At 52.7% G+C, this 19091-nt stretch overlaps 1 protein-coding gene across 4 annotated transcripts; it reads right to left on the bottom strand.

Annotated features, from left to right (window-relative positions):
• Nucleotides 1-311: 311 nt before the first annotated feature.
• Nucleotides 312-18315, bottom strand: Igsf9 (immunoglobulin superfamily member 9). Of its 4 annotated transcripts, XM_074047730.1 has the most exons (22): nucleotides 17864-18029; nucleotides 16229-16444; nucleotides 15629-15882; nucleotides 15205-15393; nucleotides 10553-10705; nucleotides 9675-9829; nucleotides 9336-9453; nucleotides 7736-7877; nucleotides 7491-7636; nucleotides 7256-7398; nucleotides 5862-6002; nucleotides 5177-5293; nucleotides 4835-4985; nucleotides 4513-4636; nucleotides 4102-4277; nucleotides 3603-3853; nucleotides 3330-3414; nucleotides 3010-3186; nucleotides 2682-2724; nucleotides 1533-2393; nucleotides 1123-1250; nucleotides 314-905 (listed from the first exon to the last, which is right to left on the bottom strand). In XM_074047730.1, the coding sequence occupies exons 3-22, from the start codon at nucleotides 15684-15686 to the stop codon at nucleotides 724-726; spliced, it is 3540 nt and encodes a 1179-aa protein (XP_073903831.1). In that variant the 5' UTR covers nucleotides 15687-15882; nucleotides 16229-16444; nucleotides 17864-18029; the 3' UTR covers nucleotides 314-723. The 4 variants fall into 4 exon arrangements, with proteins under 4 accessions (XP_073903833.1, XP_073903831.1, XP_073903832.1 ...); XM_074047732.1 differs by lacking the exon at nucleotides 15205-15393 and having other exon boundaries at nucleotides 312-905; nucleotides 17864-18030; XM_074047731.1 differs by lacking the exons at nucleotides 16229-16444; nucleotides 17864-18029 and adding an exon at nucleotides 18254-18315.
• Nucleotides 18316-19091: the final 776 nt, after the last annotated feature.

The raw sequence follows: 19091 nt of genomic DNA, 5'->3' as shown, positions 1-19091 counted from the left end.
CAGTGTTATCACAAGAACTTATCACATTATACTGTAACTATTGTCTGCCTCACTAGCTGGAAAGAACTTCCCAAGGGCAAAGGCATATTTTAATGAATTTTGTATATTCTCAAGGCTTCTAGCTTAATAATTGGTCTCTGCTTTTTTTCTTTTTTTTTAAGACATGCTCTTGCTATATATATAGCCCAGGCTGGCTACATATCTTCTACATATGAACTCTCCTCCTACATACGTATCTATATACATACTACATACATACATACCTCCTCCCACATATGATATGGCTACATACAATTCTCCTGCCTCAGCCTCCCGAGTACTGGGATTATAGGATACACCTAGCTGTCTCTCCTCTTTCAGGGTCCAGGGATTTTCCCACCTCTTTTAGACTCAAAGCTACATAACACAGAGAAACATTTTCAGACTTTATTCACCTGTAAAAAAACTTCACCCACACCACAAACCACACACACACACACACACACACACACACACACACACCCCACACACCACACAGAGGGGCAGACTAACATCCCTGTTCCAATCCCCAGTCTCATCTAGGGGGTCAACACATACATTCCATACCAAGTTCACCCAAGCCCACCCTCAGGGTCTGTGCCTGGGCACAAAGGTACAGGGGTAGTGCACGAGGCTGGAGCTAGGTCTTGTTAGGGGCTCCTTTGCAGGTCCATATGCCTTTTCCCAGTCACACATTAGGGGTGTTCACAGCAGAGTGGCCTGTTCAGGGTGGGGGATTGGCTGTCGATAGGCTGGTAGTCGGGCCCTAGTGGCATCTCGGCGTCGACGGAAGGCCAGGAATTCCTCCCGAAGGGCAGCACATCGGGCCTCAGGGCTAGAAGCAGGGGCAGTGTTCAGGTGACAGCTCTCCTCTGGAGTCTTCATACCTATAAGGGAAGGACAGGACAAGGAGAGAGGCCTGGGTGAAGGCTCAAGCCTGAAACTCCAAAGGGCCTTCAGGTGCAGTGAGCCACAGGAGCAAGACACAGGGAGCTTGGGGCTTAGGGCCAAACTGATGGGTCCAGTCCCAAAGCAGCAGGAGGGGGGTGGTGGATACAGGACAGGGCAGCTAGGAGTGTCTTGTCTTTCTGGAGGTTCACACACCTAGCTCTGGCTCAACATCAGGTCGGGGATGACAGCCAGCCAAGCCCAAAGGCCAAGTCTCCAGCAATTCCATGTCCCCAGGGAATTCTGAGTCCCATTCATAGTTCTCATCCACAGATGTGTTCCTCCTGTTAAAAGGGACAAATGCATGATGTGGGTAGAGGAGGAGAGGGTACCCAGAAAAGTCTGAACGAGGGGTCCCCAACTCAGGTTTGGCCCTAGGTTTCATCTGAGAAGCCCCGTACCTTAACAGAACCTTCTAAAAGGAGACAAGAATCTTCTGGTCCCAGGGCAGGAGGACAGCAGGAATGTACAGGATATGGGGGCCAGTGGTGGGGGAGGCAAAGTGGGGAGAGTGGAGATCTGGAACAACTGGACAAAACTGGGACCAGGGTAAGGATTGTCCTCACCTCTTGCTGACTGTCACCACGTGCTCTCTTCGGGGCCACCTTTCAGGGCCACTAGCCCAGCTGCTGGTGTCTCCTGGAGCTGGGCTGAGGTAGCTGCCCCCTGCAGAAGGGGCTGTGGAAGGAGGCCGCAGGAAGGAAGCACTGCCCCTCCCACTGCTCTGGCTTGTGAGGCTGCCCCGAGGGGCAGCAGAGAGAAGGCCTGGCAGCAGCCGCTCCTTCAGTGTCCAGTCAGTCAAAGCTGTGTAGGGGGGCTCTGAGGTGGTCCCACCCTGTACCACAGCCCCAGGAAGTGCAGCCCTAGGGGTTGTAGGTGGGGAATGTGGAGATCTAAGGAAAGATGAGGTGGGGCAGGGCCGAGTATCCATGTAACCTTGAGGTGAAGCAGGGTTGGGTTCCTCAAGAGGGGGCCAATCACCATCCACATTCATCTCTCGGAAGAAGGGCAGACTTAGGTACTGGAGCAGGGGTCCAGGACCTGGCAGGGAGCTGGGCAGAGCTGCTGGAGAGGGCCCCACAGGGCTGATGTCTGCAATGCAGAGGGGCTGGGGTGCCCCATTGGGGCTGCTGCTGCTACAGTCAAAGGACTGGGCCAGACGTTGAGTTGAGTTCCTAGGTTCTGCCCCATCCAGGCTTGACCTTTCTTGGGGGACCCCCACAGTGGGTGCCATCACAAAGCGCCCATCTGGGCCCCTGCAAATGGGCTCCAGGGGTAAGGGTCCCCGGCCAGGGAGAGGATCTGGATTGGGGCTGAGGGGCAGGGCAGGCTCCCCCCAGAGCAGGCTCTGGCGCAGGCTGGGAACTGGAGAGCCCTGGAGCTTCAGCTTGGCCACGCTGTCAGGGCTGCCTGAGCCCAGAGCAGAGCTGGGGAAGGACAGGAGATCAGGGTCTGGCCTTGAGAGGTTTGTTGGACAACAGAGTGGAGCTAGGGAGAGCAAGCAAGGAAAGGACCAACATGGCGGAGAGATGGAGGGAAGGCACAGGCAACATGGGACGGTCCCCAGGGTGGAGCTTCTGCTCTCTCCGGTTCTCACCTCCCTCTAACTTCTATTCCTGGCTCTCCCCTCCCTCCTGAAGGTGCAGAATAGGAAGCAGTGGATACTGGCTACATAATGGAAGGCAGAAAGAAGCCGAAAAGGTGAGAGGACTTACTGTGGAGCTGACTTCCTGGGCGGGGAGAAGATCAGAGGTGGATCTGTAAGAACAGACAACAGGAGATGACACAGAGAAAACTCAGGCCCCTCCGGAACTCCAGGCACTGACCTTCTCATCCAAGAATGGGGGAGCCCAACCCATACCCATTTGGATTAGGAAAAGAGTAGGCAAGGCCTGATTCGAGACAAGTGGAAGAAGGGATAATTCCCCAGGTAGGAAGGGCTTAGGAATGGCCAGACCATTCAAGTAGCCAAGTGCTTAGGACCCCGGGGATGAGGCTGGAGAAAGGCCGGGCCTGACGAAAGGATAGGGTGGTGAAGTCTACCCTGGCGGAGGCGTTTGCGTCGACGACGGACAGCCCTGCGCCGGTTCATGAGGCAGGCAGCCAGGATGCTCACGAGGATGGCCACGCCCAGGAAGCAGACCCCGCCTACCACGCCTGCCAAAACAGGCTGGGGCAGGAGGCCAGGCAGCTGCGTTCGCGAAGGGTAGACTTCCAGGCCTGGGCAAGAGGCCAGGAGGGTCAGTGGGCGGAGGCATCCCCCCCACCACACACACACCACACGCGCACATACACACACACACACACACACACACACACACACCTGTAATCCCCAGCACCCTCCCCTCCTACCAGGTTCTCACCGGAAGTAGAGACATTGGCGGTGTTGCTGGGATCGCTGACATAGCTACCCGCAAAGGCCACAAGGCGGAATTCATAGAAAACGTCCTAGGGGTTAGGGGTGGAGTGCGAGGAAGAGGATCAGAGCGCAATACCACTTTGCAGTTAGGAGGTAAGGGTGAGATGGGGATGTGAAGATGATCAAATCAGGTTGGGAAGATGGGATTTGGGGAATGGAGCAGGGCTCTGGAGAGTGTCTGGAAGGACCCTCCCTGTGTGCTGCCTGCAACAGGTACCTTGATGAGGCCTGGTACCAGTAGCTGCATTTCGGAGCCTGCTACAGCTGGATCCAGCACCTCCCAGCCCTGGGAGCCTTGCCGTCCTTCCAGGACGTAGCCATCCAGTCTCTTAGGGACCAGTTCTGGAGGATGCCAGTGCAGGAGTACCCCCCGGGGTGTCCTGGCTGCCACAAGACCTCGGGGAGGGGATAAAGGAGGTGGCATCTCTGTTGGAGGAAGCCTGGGAGCAGCTGGTGTGGTAGGAAGCCCTGAATGGGACAGATAGGCAGGTCAGAGATAAGGTTCTCAGTATCCCTCATCCTCCCCCTCACACCACCCGTTTTCCACAGCCCTAGGGCCCGACCATTCTGCTAGAACCCTTCTAACACCCCACCTCTGGACTCAAGTTGCCCAGCACCTCTGGCCCCTTCTGTCCCCAGGTTCTCCCATGTCATACCTTTCCCACCAGCCCTTCCCTTTCCTTTTCTCTGCTTCTCTGGGGCAGAAGGTCTCTCACCTTCTGGTGCAGATAAGATGATCTCGCTGAAGGGCCCACTGCCCAGCTTGTTCTGAGCTAGGACGCTGAACTGGTACTGAGTGTGGGGCTGAAGCCCTGGCACTAGGAGGTGTGCAGCCCCCATGGGCACTGCCAGTGACACCCAGTCATGGTGGGCTCTGTCAGGACGCTTGGCCCTGGAGAACATGGGAGGGAGGCACCTCATAAGCTAGGAAGACCAGGAATATTTGGGGTCCATTGATCTGACCTCCCCACTCTGCCCTACCACCCAAGGTCTCAGACCTGGGCCCTGAACACCTAAGAGTCTCTGGAAACAAAGAAGCAGAGCTAAGCCACAACTAGGGATAGAAGGATAGGAGAAAGAACAGAGGGCCAGATAAATCAGGATGGATGTAGGAGCAGGTCACTCACAATGGGGTGTACCAAACACTGAATCTCTGCAGATAGCCACCATCAAAGCCAGGCTCCCAAGAGACATTGGCACCATTGGGTAAAGCTACTACAGACACATTGGTGACAACATGGGGGCTGGTACCTGGGAAGGAAGAATAGAAGGAGGGATAATAATTAGGGCCCTAGGGAAAGGTGAAGAGAAAGTGGTGGGCTTTGGCCTCCACTCATCGTCCCAGGAGTCCCACACCCACAAGCTCCCATCTGGGCCTCCAAAAATGATACCCCTGTCTCCTGTCCCACATGGATGCCCCCAGTACCAGCCCTCTTCCCAGTCACTAACCCAGCACGTAGACATTGGTGGAGGTGGCCACTTGTGCCACAGCATTGCTGGCACTGCATTCCCAGCGCCCATGGGCCTCCTTGGTCAATGGCCGCAGGATGAGGCTGCTGTTGCTGTCCACCTGGGCCTGTGCTCGCAGCCCCTGGCCCACCTACAGAACCACTGGTCAGCCCTGAGGACACACGCAGCCACCCCTCACCAAGGGGGCCACTCATCTCTCCAAGCAGCTTGTTTCCTCCCCACCCTGCCTCTGACAGCCCCCTCCCCCCACAAAATGGCCAGGGTCTGAGAGGCAGGGATGCAGTGGGCATGGACCCAGCAGAGCTGAGTAAGGAGTCTTACCTTGGCCCAAGAGATAGTAGGAGGAGGGTCTCCTTGGGCGGAGCAGGGGATGAGCAGCTCCCGCCCTACTTCTTGGAAATATTCTTCCTTGGGCCGTTCTATAAAAGCTGGGGGCGCCTGCAGGCCAGATCTGCATTAGGAGGGGCCTCTCTTCTCCCTCTGCCTAAGGTTCGGTATTCCCCCTCTCTAAGCTCCCCGTCATACTGTAGGTCTCAGTTTCTATCTCATTCTTTTTCCATCTTTATTCCTCTCTAGATCTGTCTCTGTTCCCAACAAGTAGGCTGAAGGGAAATGGTGGGATAAGCAAGGACTGGTGGGCCTGGGAGACCTCTCTGGAGATATACAAGCTTCTATAGATCACCCTCTCTCCTTCTTCCTCTCCTTTACTTCCTGTCTCATAGCTCCAGCAAGGAAGGTAGCCTGGCTGAAATTAGCCAGGGCTGGAAGACAAATACCTCATCTCGTGAATGTATTGTGTGACTAATGTCCCATGTCCCCAGTACCATCTCTTTATAAACCTTAGGATGGCATCTGACAGCTCCATGGCCACCACAGGAAACATAGACTTAGAAGCCCCTCTTCACATGGGTTTTACCTGACCCATCCCATCACTCTGGCCTTAGTATGCATCTTCAGCCACTTGATCCAATGCCACAGCAGGTCCCTGGACCATCCTGGGCCTCACCTTGAGCAGCACACGGGTCACAGCAGAGGGCCCAGCAGTACCAAGACTGTTGTAGGGGGTGCAGGAGTATTCTCCCAGGGCATCCTCATTCCCCAGAGCAATGATCAGTGAGCCTTCTGGGCCCTGGGACCAGCCAGGGAACTAGACAGCAGAGGAGATAACAACTAGAGAAACTCAGCAGAGGCAAGACCAGGATGGGGAGGCAAAACAAGAGAGAAGATAGTACAAGAAACTCATGCCGTGCAGGAATTCCACAACTCTACATCTACGTCTGACTCTCCCTGGACTCCATTCCTCCATTTCTCTCTTTTCTACCAAGGGGCCACCACCAATGGGTGTAAGGCTGTGAATGCACAGTTCCAGGGGTGCCATTCACAGAAAACAGTGAGAATGGTGCCCCTGGAGTTGATTGATGTGGGCTCCCTGCCTACTGTGATCTCACCTAGCTGTCCTCCCAGCACTCTACCACTAAATTCTGCATTTTCCACCCAAATCAGCATCTACTTCTGTACAAAGACCCCACCACCATCCTCCCTGGTAATGTGTGACCACTCACTCACGCTATCTAACTACTTGTCTGTCATCCTTTTGTCTGAACACAAAGACCCATCTACCTTCATGTCCTCTCCAGCTCAGACTTCCTAACTCCTCACCTTGGACCATTTCAATAGCCTTGCAGTACCTCTCCTGGTCCACTCTAGCTGACAAAACTTGACTCCTGATCACAGCTCTGATACCATCACACTACTGCTGAAAAAAACTTCACTGGCTCCAAATGCCTTTAGATTTTTAAACACATTCAACAAAATTTATTGAATACTACTATTGTAAAAGCCCCGGAGACACAGTGATTAAAAGATGCAACGCTAAGCCTCATGGAATTTATAGTCTCTGCAGACAAACAAAAGATCCCAATTACCTTGGAATGAGGTAATATTAACTTGGCATGCAGTTTTTCCTTTAGGTCGCAACCTGTCTTTCCAGCTTTCTCTGCACCACTCATGTCCCCACAGGCACTCACTATAGCTCCCACCAAACTGCCCGATTCATCATTCCAAAAGCACACTACATTCTGTCCTGCCTTTGGGCTCTGGTTTCTGCAAGGAATTATCCACCCTTCAAGATCTGTCATCAAAGTCCCAGAATCTGTTGCTGATCTATCCTCAACCACACCTAAGAGGAAGGCACTTACTCCATCCCTGGTCTTCTAGCAGGGGCTCTGTTGCTGTCCTACCACCAAGGAAGTGCCCTTCTTAAGGACGGGTGCTTCTTTGCCACCACTCAACACCTACACAGCCCTTGGTAAGAAGTATAAGTTCCCTGATAGTTGAGCTGAACTACTGAGCAGAATAACACCAAACTAAGACATGCACTCCCCTGCCCCAAATTTGTACCTTGTCCAGCTGCAGGGCCTGCCCATCCTTGGTCCAGCTGACAAATAGCAGTGGGGGGTTGGCACGAACTGGGCACCGGATCACCCCCCGCATGCCAATAGGTAGGGGTGTTTCAGGAGGCATCACTGTCACCTGTGCTGGGTCTAGGAGAAAGCCGTGTCAAACTGGGAGAGAGGGCCTTGACCTGGCCCAGGGGTGAGAAGCAGGCTGTGGAAGGAGCTGGGGTCATGCTTACAAAGCACAGTGAGATAGGCAGAGGCTGAAGGCGGATGCAGGAGGCCATTGCTGGGCACACAGGTGTAAAGGCCAGCATCATCAGGCTGGGCAGCCTGCAGGCGAAGGCTCCCATCCACCAGAATCTGAACTCGGGACTGCAGGTGGCTGCAATATGGCACATGTGAGGAGGGGTCCAGGTCAAGGGGCTCCTCATAGACCACTATCAATTCCCCATCTCCACCACTCCAAATGTGGTGACCCCACCTAATGTGGAAGACATTGATGCCATTCTGGAACCAGCTATAGGTGAGGTTAGCGGGGTGTGCCTCAGCCTGACAGGCCAAGGATACATCCTGAGAGGTATTGACTGTGCTGTTTTTAGGAGGCGCCACGATGACAGGGGGTCCTGTGGGAAACACAAGGAGAGAGAGGTGGGCTCAGCTCACAGTCTTCCCAGAAGCATCAGGGCACTTCTACAACTATTCCTCTGACTTCTAAAACACAGGGCTGGATGTCACAGGGTCTTGAGTTCTGAAGCAGGAACTTCCCCTTGTGTTAACAAAAGCTTATCCTCTTCCTGAGCCCCACTCCTTTTCCCAAATCCCCCCTATTCCAGAGGACTGAGCCTATTCACCCAGTTTCCCCTGCCTAAGAAACTGGGGAGTAGAGTAGTTTTAACTCTGCTCATTTATCCTTTCTGTCCTAGTCCATCACATCTTAAGTCACCTCCATGTCTCCTAATCCAGGTATCCATACCTCACCCAAAATGCTGCAGACTCCCCTGTAGCTACCATGGTAATGGGCATTCATGCAGAAAGGCACCACTTGCCACAGAGAACTTCTGTTCCAGGACCTTGCTCATGGCTCCTACACATTAAGCTCACACTTCTTGGTCTAGTCCCTTTAGACCAGGCCATCCATCTTTCCTTGTCAGCCCTCATGAACTCTTTCAAGTCAGTCTGGGCATCTGGGTGTCCCCACATCAGGCTGGCTCCCATCACCATGTCTCCGCTCTCTGAACCCCAGGTGTGGAATGTCCTTCCCAAGAGTCTGGGCCAGCCACACACCTCCTGCAACACTGCCTCTGACGACTATAGCTCCACAGCCCTCCCACCAGAAAGCATGGCCAGTCAGCAAAAGAGGAAATAGCACCGAGTGCCTAGCACTTTTCCCTGCTCACCTCATTGAAACCTCACGAGAAACAATATGGTAGGAATTATTGTTTACCCTTTTGATAGACAACGAAATGGAGGCTCAGAGACAAAAAGACTGTGAGATAACTTGCCCCAGGTCAGCAGAGGAAGAATGATTCCTATGCAGGTTTTCCTGACACCAGAGACTATGCCCATTACCCAGCACCACCCTTCTCACAGAACCATGGAGAGCAACACTGCCGTGGGCAACGGACTGCAGTCTACTTCCCCTCACTGATAACTATGAAGGGAGACGCTAAGCCTCACGTGCTTCAGCTTTCCTTCTAAAGGGAAGGTCTTGGCCAGAAATTTGTGCCACTCACTGTGCTTGGCTGAACCTAAGCAAATTCTTGTCACAGTCTGAGAGGTAGATAAGACTTTCTTTGTCAACATGAGAAAACCAAGGCCCAGATGGATTACATAGCTCATTGCCTAACACCAACACCTGTGTCCTTTCCACTGCAATACACTGCTGGGAACGATATATCTGTGTGCCCATTTACTGGTCCTTTTATAATTGAAATGGTTTTAGAGTAACTGTCTGCACTGGAAGCCCTCTCACCTTGCACAGATCCCTCCCTCCAGAATATGTCTTACTATGTTCCTCCCCAACTACAGGTCATCTTCTCACATAGGTGTCCCTGGTCCCCAATCCTCCCACCAGAAAGCACCTAGAACCAGCAGCTGGGTGGTGTGTGTAGCGCTGCCTTCAATGCTGGAGGCTTGGCAGGTGTAGACTCCAGAGCTTCTCCGCTCCACCCGGCGGATCCACAGCGTCCCGTTCTGCACCTATAAAGGAATCCTTAAGGAAGGTCCCATCTTGCTCAGCCTCAGACTCTGCACTTTCAAATCTGGCCAGCAGAGGGAAGCAGCATCCCAGGCTCAGGGAAACCAATACAAATCAATACCCATCAATACAACCAATATCCAACTCCCAGCCTGGGTTTGACCCCACTCTGTTCTCCAGCTCTGGTCCCACCTTCTCCTCTCACTCCAGCTGGCCCACTCACTTGCACCTGATCCTGGCTTTGGCCAAGATCCTTTCCTTGGAGCTTCCAAGTCACATGAGGTTGGGGGCTACCATGGGCCACGCAGCGCAGGGTGACTGACTCTAGTTCCAGCACTTCCAGTACTGAGGGAGGGGTCTCCAGGAACTGAGGGGGCGCTGTTGGAGAGACAGGCATTAGAGGCTGCCAGAAAAGCTATCAGCCCAAAGAGCAGTGTCCAATGGCCAGAGAGACAAGAGAACTCAGGGCTGCAGCCCTCAGTTTACCCAGTTTTATAGAAATGCCAGCCCAGAGTCATCTGTCTGCTGCACACACACTGGAGTGAGCACAGACTGGCTGTCCAGAGCTAGGGGGAAGAGCTAAGTGCCCCAAGAAAAGCACTGGTCTGGGAATTAAAGACCTGGGTCCTACATTCTGCTCCGTCACGTATCAGCAGCATGACTCACTTCTCTACCCTCTTGCCTGCCCCAGTCTCACCTGAAATGTGAATGATTATGACTTCCTTTTTAGGAGTGAGGGAGAGTTAATGAGGTCCTAGGTGAAAAGGTGTTTTATACATAGGTGAGCTGTTTCACTCAGGGCCCCAAAGCCCCCTCTCCTCTACCCATGACCCTGGCCAGGGAGCCAGAAGGGAAGAAAGAAGAGGACATTCCTGACATAGAGTTAGGAAGCTGATAAGATTTAGATTTGAAGAACTGAAAGAGCAGGAGGGAGGGGAGGGGTTAGATGCAACCACTAACTGAGCAAACAGGAGGTGTCAGTAAAGGTGGGACACTGGCACTGCATGTAGGATGGAAACAAAACTCTCTTCCCTTTCTACCCTGCCAGGGTCCCCCATCATTCTCCTCCCTCCCTTTACCACCAGCTCCCCAGCTTCATACAATTGACTGTCAGGTGCACCCAGGAGCCATTGGCAAAATCCTCTTCGGGGCTGTGCTGGTCCAAGAAGAGCACACGGCACTCGTACCAGCCCTGGTCTTCTACCCGGAGCCCCTCGATCTGGAGAGATGCTCCTGTTTGCAGCCGGACTCGTCCTGGGGGGAAGCCCTGAATCAGAGATGCTGAAGGGATGTGGCAGGAGCCCTGAACCCCTGACCACACTGGCCATTCTCGGAGTTGAGAACAGTCTCAGACTCTGTTACTCTGAGACAGTGAGGCCTGCACAGATGGAGTTGGGGTAACTGAGGGCAGGTTGCTATGTTCATCCCTTATGCTGGCTCCTGCCTTTCAATAGCTGAGACAAAGAGAAACTGGAGGAGTGGCAAGTGAGCAGAATATTCTACTGAACTACACCTGGCTTCTGGGATTGTTAAGAGGAAAAGGTTGAAGAACCAGCAGTTGATCTCCTCTACCCACCTCTTCTGCCCATCCCTGGACTCTTTTTGTAGGGGTAATGTATGGACTTCTCTGGGTACCAGAGCACTCTGTCCTTGGAAACCCTAGCAGTGTTTGGGGCCCTAGCAGGGACCCAGACCTATCCTGTCAAAACCCCTAATCCCTCAAATCTATTATCAGCTGCTTAAGCGCCTTAGTGTGGGTAGAGTCCAGCCCAACCAGGCAGCAGAGTCAGCAGTCACCTCATCCCATCCCTTCCACGCCCCAGGGCACTCCCACCCCAGTTGACTGACCACATGTAGTTCCACAAAGCCACATACCACAGCACAAGCAGACAGTTCATTCCAGCCTGAGTCAGCATCTACAGCACACCACTGGGCTCAGACTAAGGTACCCACCTATCCCTGATGGAATCCCACATCCCACACAGCTTCAGGAGTCTCTGGCAATGCAGCCCTAGTGAGAAAGGCACATGCTTGGCAGCCAGAGACCTAGGCACAAGTTCAACTCTGCTGTGAACTCCTTTGGACAAGTTACCTAACCTGTTAATTTCATTTTTCTCATTTGAAGAAAGAAGGAGAGAAAGAAAAGGAAGGAAGGAAGGAAGGACTGGGATAGGATGGAAGGGAGAGATAATGTAAGGAAGACATAGAGCCCAGTGCCTGGCACCAGTGAGTGCTCAAATACAGGCTGCTGAACAAATGAATAAGCTCCAGTTTTGAAGCCTGCAGTCAATCTTGGCCCCATCTTCTTCCTCTCCCACAGCATGCACTTGCTCACTGAATCTTTCAAATCCTACCTCCCAAATGTTTCTATTTTCTTCTCTACCACTGACTCCTGCAATGTCTCACCTGGGTTGTCCAGCTATTTCCCTCCACACTCACTAGTTGCCCAGCTCCACCTTGACCTCTGATGTGGACAAATGGTATAGTCTAAATTTTATGGGGTATGCAAATACAGCTCCCAGACAAGACCCTCAGTATTTTGCCTATCCCAGCCCTTCCTCGTAGTAGAATCCTGAAGCTGTGCACCCACCCTCTCCAATTTGCTCCCACTCTGCTTCTAGACTGACCTTTTGGAAATAGAAGCTAAGCCTGTATGCTTCTGATGCCACAGGGAAGAAGAGAAATTAGGCTAAGGCTGGCTGCAATCTTAGGCAAGGGTGTTTTTTCTTCAGAGAACAGTCCTAGGGTGTGGATTCTTTAGGATGGGTGGACCTGCTTAAAGGGCTAAGTGTCTAATCCCCACCCAGAAGATAAGACTAGGCCTGGTAAGTAAATATTTAAACATAATCATATCTACTCACCAGCAGGATTCTTCAGTAACCCTAATTTGCCTGGCCACTGAGCCCTGAAGACCCCAGACTGCAACTACCTCTATACCCCATGTGATACTAACTTTCCAATATGGTGGTCTTTGAACTCTAGAAGGAAGGAAGAAGAGGGAAGGGGATTGAGCATTGAATATGGGTCATAGAGTATTAGGTAGTGTCACCATATTTAATCCTCCCAAGAATTCCATTATAGATGAAAGAACTGATGTTAGGTTTCTTTCTATAACCCCATGACTAGTAAATGACAAAGCCAAAGCTAACCCAGAGGTAGTGTACTTGCTACTGAACACTGATATTAGAATCAAGTGATGCTCAGGGCACTGAGCATATTTTTGAGAGATGATGGCTAAATTCCCAAATGTCTATCAATCAGAGTGTCCACTACAGCATTCTGCATGTCCTAATTTCCCTGGGAGACCTAGACTGCTGGACTGCAGTGTTACACAAGACCAGGAAGATGGCCAGGACAGTAGTCCTGAGACCTCTTCAGTCCTACGCCCACCTCCTGGAGGCCTGCACTCCACCTGCAGGGCCAAACGTGCAGATCTGCCCACACGCAGGGGTGTGCAAAGGAGAAAGGACAGTCTCTGCTCTGTCAGGCTCTCTGAGGGCGGGAACCCACAAGGCCTTGAACCATGAACATACTGAAGTTCAAAATGTGGCACTGATCATGCCCAGACATTGCACTTGAAGCAAGAGGAGGAAGGAAGACATACAAGCAGATGTAATTAGGCAGACATTTTTAAAGGATAACAGGTAGTAAGGGGAGAACAGGCAATAATGGAGAACAAGACAATTGATTTTTATCAAACAGTTCAGCACAGTGAGAAAATGCATGCCCCTTTTGCAGTGCAGGGCATCTTGAAACTGCCAAGAAATATAGCACAAAAGTCCCAGGGATTCAAAGAATTGGTCTAACACCCATCCTGCGACAGCTGGAGTAGACTAGGCCCAGCCTGCTTTTCTTCTGATTTCTGGTCAGCTCCCCATTACAAAAGCTTTTTGTAGGCACTGTGCTGGGTACGTTACACACAGTAGCTAACTTAATCTGACTTCAAGTCCTGGTTCATTTTTTATCTTTTTTTTTTTTTCTACTTTTGCATTATTTTGTCAACCCAATCTCCTCGGGTAGATGGTTTTTCGATGGAAGCTTTCCCTTCACTGTGGTCCCTAAAGCTCCAGCTCAGCGTTCCTCACACATTCTAGGCCACCAGCCTCACAGACCCCAGCCCATCTCCCTCCACTTGCCCAGAGAGTTTATGACAGAACGGCATTGTCCTTAGCAACCTCCACCTCCGTTACTTAGCAACTGCAGTTGAGTCCCCTGCACAAAGGCTGAGAGGCCCCTTCCACACTGAGGCAGCAGAAGGGTTAATGGGCTTCAGGGGCCTCCCCCTGGGGTCCTGACTCCCTGGACCAACTCCAGCTGACCAGGAGCTTCATACTGTGCTGGGGCAGGGGTGGGAGCAAAGGGCAGGAGTAGGAGGAAAGCCCTAAAGGTTACAGCTCACAACCCTTGCAGTGCAAGGAGCAGCACAAAAGCATAGGGAAACCATAGGCAGACAGAGTTGCTAGCAATTCGGTGGCTTGTTTGCCTAGGAACTGTGAGATAGGAAAGAAGAAACTCCACCTCTCCCTGGTGGACTCCCAGGGAAAGCCTTTCTTCCACCTCTCCTCCACCTCCCCCTGCCTTACCCTCCCTCAGGCAACATTCGGAGTCTGTTCAACCTCAGCCATATAGCCTAAACCCCATGCCCAGGCAGGCAGAGACAAGGGAGGGAGGGCTGGTGGGCATGAGTGTTTTTTTTCTCCACTTGTGCTAATTGGGGCCCGCTTCCATCAAGTCCCACAGGGCTTATGTACAGTCACACACACACACACACACATCAGGCTGTTTGCCAATAACTGCCCCTAGTTTGAAAATAAACTCTTCCCTCTGCAGCACCTGCCTGTGCTTCCTCCCCTCACTGTTCAGCCCACCGTTGCAAGTGCACAGCCAATCCCAAGGCTTCACTCAGAATTCAAACCAAAGAGGGAAAAGATGGGGGCTCCTGTCAACATCCTCCCAGGTGGCCTTTCTTGAGTTTCACCTCTGAGGAGGAGGCAACAAGGCTCATTCTTGTCCAACAGCCAAGACCCATCTTGAACACCTCCCACAGGTCTTTCGAGACCTGGCACTAAACTGGTCAGATTAAGGCTCCATCCCAGATTAGGAGTCAGGTGGGCCATTGCAGGGAGCTAGCTGCAGTGCAACAGAAGCAGCAACCCAGCCAGCACCATTCCATGCACTGACCTTTGGGGAACCAGAGCCCTCCCTAGACTGACCTCTCTGTGCACATGCTCTTCTCTGCTCAGAATCAGGCCATGCCACCCCCAAGAGAAGCAGAGAGGCTGCAGTCCCACCCATCCTGCTTACTCCCTAGAAGCCTGGAAACCCCCAAACTAGACATGGAGGAAGAAGACAGGGGAGCAAGCAGATAGTATAGCCAGGGACCAGGGAAGGGATAAATGGGAAGACTACAAAAGATCAGGATGGGAGGTTGCACAATGAGATCTAGAAAGAGCAATTAGAGAATGTGGATGGACACATCCACTGCTGGATCTTCAGTGGAACAGACCACATGGAGTTCTAAGTAGCAGAGTTATAGTGTGCATGCAGGGAAGGGGGTGTGTGTACACAAATTAATCCTGCAATGAATTAACATGCTGGGAGCAGAGCCATGCTTGTTAGGCAGTGAAGGCAGTGGAGCTGGAGATGAGATTGGGGCAAGGACAAAGCAGTTCCGGAGAGGCCTTGTGCATAGTCTACCCAGCCCACCTTTGCTGGTGATGCCTCCCTCCCTCCCACCTGAGGATAACTCTTACCCATGTAATCAGGGTCAATTCGGGGAGAGTAGAGGCCAAACTGGATGAAGATGGGAAGCAGGAATCCAAAGCGCAGCCACTCGATGACATGCAGAGGGGGCCGGCCAGATGGGGGCAACAGGTCACAGCCCAGCACCGCACTCTCCCCAGCCCGGCCCACCACAGAGACCACCTCAGGCTTCCTTCGACCTGCATGGTGGGTAGCATGAGGGCACAGCAGGGGACCAAAATGAGAGCTGGCAGCAGGGCTCCATCAGTACCACTGTAGGCTCCTTAGGACTTTGGGTGATTGGAAGAACCCCCAGATTCTCCAGAACCAGCCCTAGCCTTCTCCTACCCTAACACACTCACAGAGAACCACCTGGGGAACACCCCACACCCCAAGGTTATCAGGGAGTTGTTGAGCCCCAGGGGTCCAACTCACCGTCAGCCCCCTGGCTGATGATCAGGCTGAGGATGGCCAGACTGAGGCACCAAACCATAGCCCAGCTGGCTTGCTTGCCCGGCCCCTCCTATCCTCAGGAGCCCAGATGGAGGGGCCGAGGAGTTTCCACCACCCAGCAATCCTGCAGTCAGTCCTGTTCAGCTCTCTTTTGGTTTCAGTTCTACTCTTCTGGACAGTTGGGGCCTAACTCATTTAACACCTGAGGAAGCTGGTCTCTGGAGAATCCACCAGATCTAAATGCAAAATGGAAGGCAGTTTGGTCAATAATGGACCCCAGGAGAAACTCCAGTCAGAGAAAAGCACTAGGAAGAAAAGGAGGAAGGAGAGCAGCTAAATTGTGTGAAGAGACCAGAGATATTTTTTGTTGCAGTGCTGGAGATTGAACCCTGGGCCTAGAATGGTCAGGCAAGTACTACCACTGAGTTCTAACACCAGCCCCAAGGTCAGAGATCTTGAAGCCCTGGGATTAAGTATGAATAGGATTAGAAGGAAGGAATGGTAGGTGGGAGACTATACAGGTGAGAAAATGGCAGGGGCAGTTGGAAGGATCCTAGGAAATGTAGACGAATTGTGGGGTACCTGGTTATAATAATCTTGGCAAAATTCAACCAGGAGGGAACTGAGGGATTCTTATACACCGGAGAAGAGCTTTTTCAGGGAAGTTTGAGCGATCAAGACCTTCATGGTCCAGCCTCCTCTCCCTTCTCTTTCCTTCCTCAAGGCAGCAGATAGCAAGATAGAACCAGTATTATCATCTGCCACTCCAACTGTGACCAAGAAGGACCCCGGAGGCACCTAGTTCAGGAGCAGACAACTAGTTTGAGGCAAATCCTGGATTAGACTCTAGTCCCTTAATCCCCAGAAAGTAGCCCCCAGAACACCCCACACAATCCCTTGCCCCATTTCCCAGCCTCTGTGAAGAGCCCTCTTCCTCCACTCATCCTCCCAACACTGATTTGGCAGTGAGGGAGTCAGGGACTTGGGAGAGGAGGAGTCGCCTCCCCCTCAAGCTGGTATAGGGTGGGGGGCCCAAGGCAGCATCCTCCAGGTCTGGGCAGGTCTTGGGCTGGCAGTTGGCACCACTTCCTCTTCATGATGCTGCCAAACAGCTTTCCTTCTGCTAGGCACCAGGACTCAAGTGCCTCACCCCAATTCCTCCCACTCACTCCTCTCCAGTATCTCAGAGATGCCAGGCCCTCCCTTCTCCAACCCTAGGGGCATGTTCAGAGAGAAGTAAAAAAATGCCTGAGTCCCTAGGGTATACAAAACTAACCATGGGGCATGGAGGTAGGAACTCTTGATAGCCTGGGCCCCACCAGTCCTTGGGCAGTCTCAGTGACTCAGACGGCCCTGCCTGGACCTGGAAAATCCAAGTGGACTCTGTTCTGGGGCCTCCACCCCATTCTTAGCCTCATAGTTCAGCACTGGCTATAAGATATCTTCCACACTGCAGTCTTATTCCTGTTTCTACTTAATGCTTCTGTATGCCTGGCTCCTCCTGGTAATTCACCAGAAACATTCTCACTGCCACTGCCAACTCCCCCAAACTTCCCTGAGAAGCCTTTTCCCCCAAATGTATACTATAGGAACCCCGGATTCTCTCCTGGCTGTTTGCCAAGTATCTTGTGACCCAGGAATCCCCAGAATTCTCCTGCTTTTCCTAGGATCTTCCAACTCCATGGCCCCCACCGTTTCCCCTCCTTTTTATCCTCCCTACCCAGCACGCCCTCATCCTCCCATTACTCCCATCCTAGTCCTCCCTTCTTCACAGTACCCCCAAAATGCCAGTTTCTCACACCTGATCTCCAATTGCAGCAGATCCTCTGCGCTTCAAATAACTCTGTTACTGATCTCCTCCAGAATCCCCACTCAACCACCTCACTTCTCCTCATCCTCTCCTCCAGAGAATTCCCCTGCCTGGAATTCTCCTGTCTCAGCCCACAATGCACTTCTGATACTCTACCCCACCAATTTCCTTCTCCCTCGCATTCTCCAGCCCCTGGAACTCCTTTCTTTTGGAAGCTACCATGAACTCCCCCCATATTACCTCCAGAACTCTTCCCCATCCACCCACCAAGAAATCCACTTCACTCCTTGGAACTCCCCAAATTCCACTTCTTTTCAGAGCCCCCACGCTTCCCCTTGCCCCCCATAACTCCGCACTGCTCCCCGCCAGCACCCCACTTCTATCGCCCAGGACGCCCCCACCCTCACCTGCTCAGCACCGCTGGACTCCGCTCTAGCAGCCACACAATAGGGGGCGGACCCGCCTCCCCGCCTCGGATGCCCCGAGCGCCTCCCGTCGCCCTGGAGACCGCCAATCCGCCCCCCTGCACCCCTTCCTGCAGCGACCAATTGGAACGGATAGAGGCCTGGCAAGGCGGGCGGGACCCCCGAGCCGCCTGGGAGTTGTAGTTTCAGGAGAGAAGGACTCGGTCGCACGTGGGCTCAGGTCGCCCCCTCGTGGAGCTCTGCATAACCAAGAGTGGGGAGGCGGGTCGCCACTTCCCGCTAAGACCCACAGAGGCGATACCTGATCATGCCTGTGACCCTGGGGCCGCAGAAGCTCGCAGCTTTGCAAGCCCTCCTTTCTTTGTAACCTACCTGCGACCCTCTGCCCTCGCGAACCAGCGAGCCACAACGGCAACTTCTAGGGTTGAAATCTGAGCCAAGGGGCAGGACTCTCCGCCCCTCTCCCAGGGATCCACCCAGGTCCCGGGCTCATCTGCTCTCCTCCCCAGTCCCCATCCCTACCTCCACCCATTTCCTCTCTTGTCCGACTGGAAATACCTGTCTGCACTGGCGCGCTCCCAGATCTCGTCCAGGCGCCTCCCTTGTGTAGCTGGGGAAAGCTGCGTACTGAGTTTGGGGGTGCCAAGTTGGTTCCCCAGGTATCTCCCAACACCAGCGACTCAGAGAAACAGACCCAGAGGGGAGGAATGACATGCATCCTGATAACAGAGATGGAAGGGGCAGGGGAAGATGAAATAATTGATCCTTTACTCAACTCCAGCAGAGTGCCAGACCCTGGGCTAGATGCTTTATAATACACTCTTACATAATCTGCACAAAAACCCTGTGAAGTGGGTCCATTTAATTAATGAGAAAACCGAGGCCCAAACAGATGAAGTAACTTGCCCAAGACTTCCCACCTAGGCACATGCGGAACTACACATTCAGACCCAAACTGGATTTCAAACCCACTCCCTTGGAGAATTCACCCCCAGGCAAAAGGATATCTTACATGCCTGCTCCTCACAGATTTGTACTTGGAGCTGCTATAAAGATGTAGGTTTATTATTTGCTTTCCCCACCAGGCTGTTGCCTGTCCAGGTATTTCCCATTCAGTGTGCTCCTCTGGAAGCCTCCCTGAAAACAACACACAGTTCTCACCTCAATCCAAACAACTACTGCTCAAACCTGGCATTTAATTCATGGGATC

This window comes from Castor canadensis, chromosome 11 (genome assembly GCF_047511655.1).
Source record: "Castor canadensis chromosome 11, mCasCan1.hap1v2, whole genome shotgun sequence".
In the NCBI taxonomy this organism is placed as follows: Eukaryota; Metazoa; Chordata; class Mammalia; order Rodentia; family Castoridae; genus Castor; species Castor canadensis.
The sequence above is the reverse complement of the archived record's forward strand: the minus strand, read 5'-3'. Positions and strand labels throughout refer to the sequence as shown.